The 10,495-nt window shown below is 40.4% G+C and overlaps 1 protein-coding gene across 1 annotated transcript; it reads left to right on the forward strand.

The window, feature by feature from the left end:
- dnajc24 (DnaJ (Hsp40) homolog, subfamily C, member 24) lies at window positions 1-9,163 on the forward strand. Its single transcript, XM_056599662.1, has 5 exons — window positions 1-102; window positions 1,220-1,326; window positions 2,598-2,733; window positions 4,589-4,657; window positions 5,410-9,163. Exons 1-5 carry the CDS (start codon window positions 93-95, stop codon window positions 5,562-5,564), a joined length of 477 nt encoding a protein of 158 aa, XP_056455637.1. The 5' UTR covers window positions 1-92; the 3' UTR covers window positions 5,565-9,163.
- The last annotated feature ends 1,332 nt before the right edge of the window (window positions 9,164-10,495 follow it).

Below are 10,495 nucleotides of genomic sequence, written 5' to 3' on the forward strand. Positions count from 1 at the left end.
GCGTCGCACACATGTAAGAGCCGAGATGTATTAACAGGTCCATGGTATTTACAGTATGTACATGTTGACATAAGAACTATCGAAGGTCGTCCATGAGTCAAGGTATGTCTATTGCAAATTATCGCTCTGTTTTATCGCAGGACAGGTCGAATTTGACACGTGTGTTAGTAATTTGACACTCATACATCCAGTTCACAAAATGATCACACTGAAAACAAATGTGTGGCAACTTTCTTCTACATAATCATCGGAACAACAATCTATATCTCTGAACTTCATTCATTAGCTGACATCTACCTTGTCTTGGTCGGCTTATCCTGGGCTGCTCTACTTCAACGTTCGTTGTCTGCCATATCAAGTCAACTGGTGTCCTTGGTATAATCAATGATGTTCTCCTATCTGACAACCCGTGTCAGAGTTTCTATATCAAAATGCAGTGGCGTGCACTGGAATAACTTCCTTCTAGAGGGCCCCTGTTAGAGGAAACCCATCCGCCCTACAGTGCCCTATTTTAGAAAAAGAACGCCAGAGCATTGCCATATTTAGGTACCCTTTATATATGTTACCCCTCGGTTTCAGGAAACCGTCATGAAGTTCCCTCTCTAGTTTCCCTATGGTTTTAAAAGGTAAATGAAACCAGGACACCCCTCCCCCCCCTTTTTTTTATCATTGTTATCCTCTCCTGGACCCCTTATATCAAGCATATGAATTGCAGAAAGTCCTGATCCAATGGACTGTACCTCCTCAAACCTAAAATCCAAATTCCTATAGATGCAGAAAATGGTGTTTTGTGGTTCAAAATATTCAACATTTCATCAGCTCCCAGAGCTCACTCCCCCCCCCCCTCCTTCCCCTCGTCCAACGTATATAACTCCCTATCCCCTGCCAGGGCCAGGGGATAAGTGCCCCTGCTCCTCAAACGCTCTGTGCACGCCCCTGTGGAGCAGAGAATAAGAGAATAAGAGAGCGCCCATATTTATGTGAAGCCCTCATAAAAGGCCCAGGTCTGTTATGCACAGTCTGCTATAGATCAGCAGTGTTGTTGATAATGGGTCGGGTACACTTCAAATGAATGTCCAAGTTGGTAAGGGAGAGGGAGGACACATCTGACATTTTAGTTGGTCTAATGAATGAAGGCTGTCATTTCAGCGTCACTTAGAAGTTGCTTTGGAGAATAGTATCCGCTAATATCATTTAATGTCATGAAATCTTTCTGCAGGGATGTCTGAGCAATCGCCTCCCAAGGACCTGTATGCAGTGTTGGGAGCCGAGCCCTCGGACTCACCACAACAATTAAAAGATAGATACAAGCAGCTTGCCTTGAAGGTAACTGGACATGTCTCTCTGTACGCCTGTTTGCTTATCTGTCTGTCTGTCGCCATCACGTTGATCTCTTCAATGCCCTATCCCTAAGAAAGCTACTCAAACCATCTTCACATTTATCTTTCATTACTAGAGTTTTATTTGACATTTATAGATATACACATGAAAAAAAGTTGATTTCTTTTGTTGTGAAGCATTTTGGAAGATCATAAACCATATCAATTCATTCCACAACTGCCCCCTAACCTCTCCATATTTGTCTCTTAATGTGGCACATATCATATTTTTGATAATGTTGATAATGTTATTAATTATTTTGATATCGACATGCCTATCCAATTTTGAAAACCGTTTTCAATGGTTTCAGAACAGAAAGAGAATGTATGAATATTTTTTATGTATTTCATCCCTTAACTCCTTCTGGGCAGTGCGGTGTCATTCCACCAATAGATGGTGCAATATCATCATCACAACGTTAGACTCCTTGTCTGATCTCTAGCATTGCTCTTCCACTCAGCCTGAAGTACTCTCCTGAACTCTGATGACATCTGTGTCTTCTGACAAGACAGAGGAGTTGGGAATCAAGCAACATGGCTGAACAACTCAATCCACTAGCAGTAGACAGGCAAACTATCCCTAACTTCAAGTAACAAGTGTCTGGGGACAATAAGCAGGATCACATTTCCACCAATTGCATGACGTTATTTTATGAAGAACGATTTGCCCTCCCATTTATAAAGCCTTTCATCGACTAACACACATCTGTCTTGTGTGTCTTGTCACATTTGCATGATCCAATGGAATCCTGAGGATAAAATCACTTGTCACCTAATAGGTGTTGTTCCGAGTTTTATTCGGAATGTGTCATTTTTCGGAAGGAAGATATTCGCTGGATGTCACGTTGTTTAATCAACTTCTCTGATGTTTTTTTTTTGGTTGTGTGACCCTCAATGTTTTACATTTTCAGAGCAATTATTAATAAAATGTTAATCAGGTGTTGAAGGCTTGTATTATTTATTATCTATTAATAAATAAATAATACTAACAATACGCTTCTGGTTGTTAAGTGGTATGGATCATTTATTTAGATTTTGTTTCTATTTTTCTGGTAGTTTATTCGTAAGTAGTTATTTATTTCAATTTGTTTGGAATGCCATTGTTTTTATGGTTGTTGTTTATGCAGCTATTCATGTTGCTCATGGTTTTGCTGTTTCTTCTACATGTTTCTTACAGCCTAAAGATAGCCTAAACAAAACCTGCTTGTATTTCCATAGCACCACCCGGACCGTCTGCGAGGGCTGTGTGCCTCGGCGGCGGAGGCCTCCCTGAAGAGGTTCCTGGAAGCAGAACAGGCCTGGAGGATCCTTGGAAACCAGGAGGCCAGGAGTCAATATGACCTGCACAGAAAAGGTTTGTTTTGATCCGTTCTTTTGGTCCTTAGATCCCAGTCTAAAGCAGGCTAGTCTGATTTCGAACAACATACTAGATACCTAATAATGGTTCTAATCAATGTGTTTTTCAGTTCTTCAGTTCTTAAATAACTGATCAGTTCTAGGTCTAAAATGTTCTGCATACTTCGCGCAACATAGATCATCAGACACAGTAACCAAGATATCCAGTGATAGTGCTATGTCAGAACAAAACCTCTGCTGCCCCCCCTGCTCTGTGTAAACCTCTACTGAGGCCCGAGCAGCAAAGCCAGAGGCTCCACAACCTCCTTTCTGTGAATGAAAGGCCAAGCCACCAACAGCAGGCAGGTGAGCCTTGCCAACAGGGTGAGACTTCTAGCAGAGGAAGTCACGCAGGCACGACATCACAGCTCAAACGTTGTTTCAGATCATTTTCCGCAGTATAGCTGCATAGGGAAAACAATCGCATCCAATTTCAAAGTGTGCGTGCGTGCCTGCGTAAGCGTGGACTGTGGTGTTATTTACATTTACGTGTAATATTACATATAACACATGTGTATTTACAATATATATGTGGACCGGTGGTTGAGTCTGAATGTTGCAAGCCTGTTAATAACACCCTGATACCTGCAGCACAGTAAACCTATTGACTGTCTAATTATCACCTGCATGCTTTTACATTACCTTCATTGTGAGCCCAATCCAATACGTCTCGCTCCCATCCTGTCCACGGCAGAGCGGATAGTGGCAGTATGTCTTGTGAGAGATGAACAGGGTTTAAAAGTATCTTCTGAAATGAGAAAGTGGCCAAGCCCAGTGAGAGTGTTAACTATACAGTACAGGAGTTAGCATTGACAAAGTTGGAAGGTAGGGAGCGACACAACTGCAAAGATCCTATTTGTGGGAACGAGCTAAGGTGTGTGTGCATCCAGCAGAACGCTTTATCGTTGCCACAGGTTTCATTTAGCACAGTCCTTTTTTATTTATAAAAAGAAAGTGTCATATTTATTTATTTATTTTCACAAGCGAACCATCAATCTGCAGTCCCAGCTAAATTTAGAATCTCTCATTATGGGGTATTAGTTCTCCTTCAATAATCTGACAACTCAGAAAAAGCAGCACAGTTAAAATAGCAAACTCAATAATTACACACAGTGTTTTACTCTAATATGAAAACTTTGCAAGATATTCAAATCTTGTTCTAGATTGCTTTCTTTCTCATGGTCAATAATAGGATTATTATTTGATCATACAGAATAACATAATATACAATTTTACTTTATATGAATACTCTTTAATAAATCCCATGCAATTAAATGGAGCTGAAGTTAATTCAAATAATGGAAAATAATGTAGTAAGTGGTACACTATGGTCACAAATCGGTGTATCACAATATAATGATTTATCTTTGTGTCAACATCACCTCACTCCAAACAATTTATCACACTGAACAAAATAGTTAATTTAAAATTGTAAAATAATTTTAAAGTTGGTATTTCTTATTCAATCTAAATTCGCACTTCATGCAACCTATGAAATATGACACCCTTATTAAAAAAGTTCAACACGTATTATGGCTGAGGATTCCGAGCCGTTCTCATTAACAAACTTAACACCTCATAATGAGTGTCCTTAAGACAGGTGAACTGTTAAAATAATACCTTCAATCCGCTCCACGTCTGTCACTCCTCTTCACCATTCAACAATACTTTAATCTCCTCGCACTAAGAATACTTTTGACAACCTAAGGTATATTTTAATGTCGATTGACAGAATCTCATTGTAATCTGAGGTTAGTCATAAAAATCTCTTCTCCTTCTCCTTCTTCGTCTTCTTCCTCTTCTCCTCTGGGTAGATATTGATTTGCAACAGGCCTGGCCAGTGGATTCCATGATTTCTCAAGACGACATGATATTTAATCCAGGTAATTTCGGATCTGTTGATTTCAAATAACAGTAACATATTTTATGCTGAAGTACACTCCTTTATGGTGTTTAATTCTTCTTCTTAAAAATAACGGGACTTTATTTAAGAATTGTATTTAGGCATACTTTAATTGTACTTAAAACATGCTGATCACCTATGTGTGCAACCTTTGAGGGGGTCAAACTACATATCAATCAGCCATCAAACTTTGGTCTTCATGCGTATTGTTACTTTTTCTGCTTAGTATAGTCTGATGTCAGACAGTAATGGGGAAACTGTTTTAACTCTGCTACTGAGAGTAGCACTTTCCAGAAACGTTGTTCAGTGAACTTTGTTCAGACAATGTACAAACATAGCTGTACTGTACTGGCTAATGCCTATAACATATTTATTTTTTCTTTGGCTTCCTTTAGTACTCCAATCTCTGTAATTCAATATTGACCATCGTTTTCGCTGCATACAGAAGCCCAGGCTTTTTATTTGATCTCAGTTATCCACTTTTTTGTGAAACCAGAATGCAAACGGTCACAGCCATGGAAAACCTTTCCTGTTCATGCAGAATTATGGCCTTGGAGATGCAATGATAAATCCTTGCTGTCAATAATTCAGTTTCAAACAGTTACAATTTAAACTCACAAAATAGTTGTTCGTTTAAATGTACACCCCAAAGTATAATGTTTATCGTTTCCTGTCTTCTAATCAATCTACGTTTGTGTGTGTTTGTGTGTGTGTGTGCGTGCGCGGCGTAAGATGACAAATCATATACATATGCGTGTCGCTGTGGCGGTGAGTTCCTCCTCCCAGAAGAGGAGCTGAGTGATGAGATGGCATCGAAACAAGGGATTCAAGGAGCAGAGGTGTGCTGTGATACCTGCTCGCTGAGTGTATGTGTCACAAAGTCCTGATAGAGGAGGGCCAGCAACAGGCAGTGAACAATTCTGAATGACCAACTTGCCTGTTGAAGGCCAACACAAAATCAGTGCAACTGTTTACAAACCTACCATGTGCAAAGTGGTCCTGATTCAGTTTTGGCTGTTGATGACTATAACAGTATGCAACTGTGTTGTTTTATCGCCAAATCTCTAGATTGGATGAAAAGGAAATTTGGTTTTCCTGAATAATATCTTCGACATACATGTTATGAACAAACACTCGTAGAAATTGTAACACACTTCTTGGAAGTTTGTTCCACTGCTGTTATCATTGCAGAAAAGACGCCTTGTCAGCCAAACGTAGTTCTACCTTGAAGCTGTGTCTGTTTCCACCATCGTTCTCAGTGGTAGGCCTAAGGCAGGCAGGCTGGGAGTCACCACATCTAACCTGGACATCACCACACAGGCTTTGTTTACTTTACGCCTCACCGGAGGACACATATCCGGTTAAATGTGCATGTGTAATGAGCTGGTAAATGATGATGATGTTATTGCATGCTGCTGTGCTAGGCTGCAGCACAGTGTTGCTCCCACAGCACACGGCCCTTTCTGCCTCCGGTTTACAACTAGTTCTGTGATTGTTAGTCTGTAATAAAAGAAAATAACGCAACATCCATCCCTACAGGGTGTCGGTCATCGTGCACCCCCAAGTGTTTGATTGGTCACCCTGTTTTTTCTAGACATTTTTTTGCATCCTCGTGTGAGATGATGGTGAAATGATCTGATGTCTTATTATGGTGGGTTCCTGAATCCTCAGACGCCAGCCTTCCGAGTTGCACTTTTGGCGTCATTTTTGGTCTCGGAGCATTTATAGCGTTCCTGTTCGTCTTTGTGTTTGTGTCATGAAATTGGCTAGTCGTTGTTTAATGTTAGCTACATAAGCCTCTTTAGCAAACCAGCCCGAAAACAAACAACACAACGTAACATTGTATTGCACGCACAGAAAGACCGTGCAATGCATAAATTGGTGACCGGAATAAAGTACCAATGTCATTGTCGACATTAAAATGACCAACGTGGTACAAATGCAAAGAAAATAAATGTCTTCACGGGCGCAGCCATTTTGTTGAGTGTCATCACTGCTCTCGGTCTACGCTCAGAATTCCGAAAGATGAAGACAAAAAGGGGGCGTGCCTCCGAGAAATGCAGCAAGAAAGCTGGGAGATCTTCGACTATCGCCACGGAAGGCTGGCGTCCGAATATTGAGGAACGCACCATTATTGCTGTATTTGCTGTGTTTCTTTTGATCATTTGTCACCAAGTGCCGTGACCAAAAAAGATATTGTCATGCACGCAAACCCAGGCCTTACATGTATTATATGTTATTTCCTGTTCTTGTTAATACAGATTGAAGCTAATTTCTGTGAATCACATCTCTGTGCTTATTTGCCACCCAGGAGGGGTAACTAGTAGCCTAGCGAATATAACTTTGACTATAATACACACACGTGTATATAATTGAATTTATTTTTCTCAGGCATCAGGTTATGTGCCCCTAGGGGTGTCAGCCTTCATCACTCTAATAACATGCAGAGAGCGGTGAGAGGCAGAGGAGGTTTGAGAAAGAAATGGGGTCAAGACATAAAGAAAGTGATCTAAAGGGGACTAATTGTAGGTCTCAATCTAGAGGGGGAGTTGGTCGGGCAAGAGGGAAGGGCTGGAGAAGGGATAAGAGAGACTGTGATCTAAGCACTCTAATTGCAGTGTCACTAAAAGCAATTTTGTGTCCTGCAGCATTCCTCGATCTATGTCAATATTTCACCACCCCTCAATTGACACGTCATCTTGACAGCTGCTCTGTTATTCACGCTGTATCTTTGCACTTTGCCAGACCCAGTGTCTCTCCTATATAAAGTTATCGTGGAACTTTTTCTCCTGGGGACTTTTTCAACTCGTCTCAAGCAGCGAGGGGTTAGATGGACGGTATAATGGTTAAGATGACTTTCTTTATCTGTGGCTATCAGCTGCCACACACTAAATGAGGAGTGCCCTTTAACAGCTGACTGACCAATGAGAGTATAGTCATTAGCAGGTCTTATCCCATTGTGCATCTGTCACCCCCCCACTGTGAGGAGCAGCTCTTTCGTTCAGAGGGCAGATAGGTATTGACAGCTGCATTTTAAACTCTTTGGCCCGCCCAGCCAAACAAGGGTCTATTCTGGGCCATTCTCTTCTCTTCTTCTGTTCTACATTCTTCAAAGGGGTTTGCTAGACCCGGTTTAGCACGTAGATGGCTCTATACTGAATTGGTGAACATTGTTGTCCCCTGCCGAAAACAGGATTTGAAAACCATCATTAAGTGTTCATGATTTGGACACTAACCCTAACCCTAACTGACACCTGAATTGGGACGTCAATGAGATAAATAGTATAAATTCACAATCTATATTTATATATCCTTATAGGAGAAGGTGGCTGTCCCTACTCCGGACTTCTTCCTTTTTAGTTCATAACGAGCATACTTAAATTATATTTGACTTAAATCTTATTGGAGTTTGATAAAATCTAACATTTTCATTTAGTCTTACTGGTAGTAGAATGATACATTTTCTTGGACACAAATAATGTAATTATAAACGTATATACTTTTTATCCTAAATAAAAACATATATTTATATCATAATACGCTGTTCCCCTATTCTCATGTCACTAGTGCCTCGCTTCCGAATGATTAAAGAAGCCACTTGAGGCTTCACCCCGGCATCAACACTACGCGCAGCAACACGCGTCTTTGGTCCAATTTGTCAAAGTTTGCCATATGTTTACCATGTCATTCATGTAATAAACACCAAGACATGCTAACAAGCTACTGTATCCCCCAGGAAAAGGAAATCCATCTGAATGTCTGCCGCAGCCAATTAGCAACTCCCCAGAGGGACATTATTTTATATTAACACAATTACCAGTGTAGTCCAGTCAAAGGGTTCGGATGAGCCCTGAACTGGTAGTGTTGACAACAACGATGGTGATGATGATGGTTGCGCCCTAAAACAATAGGGGGACTTTTGTCAAATTGTTGAAATTGAATGTGTGTTTAAACCTCTCATCATATCAATTCAGTCACATCGAGTCACCAGGGCAATTTCTACCCATTCTTTTCTGCCTTTGCTTTAAGTTGGTGAGTCAAGTCAGAGAACCAAGATTGTTGAACCTGGTTCAAATCCCGGACCTTCTGGGGTTCTGAATGATGCCCCTCAATACAAACTGTACACAGAATCTGTATGACAATATGTTATCCAATGATGGTTGATGGTTTCAAGATTTAAAAGAAGAAATGGACAAAAAATGCTTATTCTTATTCTTATTTTGTAGGTAGCTGATACTTACTCCTAAACCATGTAATTTGTACCCTGAAGTTAATAATTCTTGACTATAATTCTTTTCATTGATAGCCTACAATGGAATTCGACTATCGTCAACTTTCTGGGCTTTTATATAAAAAAATAATCCCAAACACCCTTCTCCTCTTAGTGTTAAAAGATGAGAGGAACTGTTATGACATGCCTGTTACCATAGCAACCCCACACCGTAGGGAAGACTATCTGTCAGGAACCATTTTACACTCCCCCTGGTCACCCCCGCCCCACCACCGCTACCACACAGACACACACACAGACAGGTATACATACACCTACATTAACACACACACACACACACACACACACACACACACACACACACACACACACACACACACACACACACACACACACACACACACACACACACACACACACACACACACACACACACTTTATCACACAGGGTTGTTTATGCGTGTGTGGCAGGTTGAAACATGGCTGGGTCTCACAGGGCCAGCCTGTGTCAGTTTGGTCCCCAGGGGCCCTCTGCAAAACAACTGTACTTGCCGGCTAGGTGAGGAAAAACAGCGCATGAATAAGGGCCCCCACCGGGTCGTTACATATTTACTTATTGTAAAGTGCTTTCGGACCAGGAGTTGTTGGATTCCTTAACCGAAAACCCAAAGGAAAGATGTTCACATGCACACAATGAGGGCTGGGTCCAAATGTAATGTCAATTAAATGTAACTGATTAGTTATAGAATAACAAAGAAATACAACCTTTAACATAACTTCTAAACACTTTAGTGTTCCACAAGTTGAATGTACACAAATCAAATAAATGTTTGATAATCATTTTGTGCACAAACAAAGTTCTAGTCTTGGTGAAGAGAATGGTAACGAGCTAATATGTTAGTGTCTGTAACTGTGATTATTCTGCACTGCCTACAGATTAAAGGAACGTCTTAGAATCCTCAAATTCCCTTCAAAGGGCCAAACGTGGCTAATTAATACAAATATTACGGTCCGATTGTTCAAATTCTGAGTCACAACATTTAATTTGCAAAGGTGCAATCCTGAACATAAACAACTGGGGAGACATATTTTCATTGTGGAATATTAAAATATTTGTTGCGCACTATTACAAAAGACTAATGTTGACGGACTATTGACTCCGCACAGCAACTGATTAGTTTGGGGAAAAGACTAAAATAGGCACTATAAACTCCTAAATACTATAGTCTATAGTCTTAAGTATACGTACTGTATATATCATCAACAAGTCCATATCATAAATATGGACATAAAAATAAATTGCAGGCTATATTAATATATGTGTGACATTGATGAAGCAGTGATGGAAACAGTGATGGCATAGTAAAATACATCACTTGTTAGTGTAATGATGTGTAGTGAGGGTTTGTTTATTTATCCTTCCTCTCAGGGCCCTCTGGTCCAGCTCACGGCCTTTCAGACTTAAAACAACATTTTGTTTGCTTTTGGACAAGTTGTTTACCCTCTCTCGACTAAAAAGGTTTGGGTAGAAACTGGTCTTCTTTTGGGATTTTAACTGCAGAGGATAAGTAAATCCTGTCACTAAAT

Source organism: Gadus chalcogrammus, chromosome 9 (assembly GCF_026213295.1).
Source record: "Gadus chalcogrammus isolate NIFS_2021 chromosome 9, NIFS_Gcha_1.0, whole genome shotgun sequence".
In the NCBI taxonomy this organism is placed as follows: Eukaryota; Metazoa; Chordata; class Actinopteri; order Gadiformes; family Gadidae; genus Gadus; species Gadus chalcogrammus.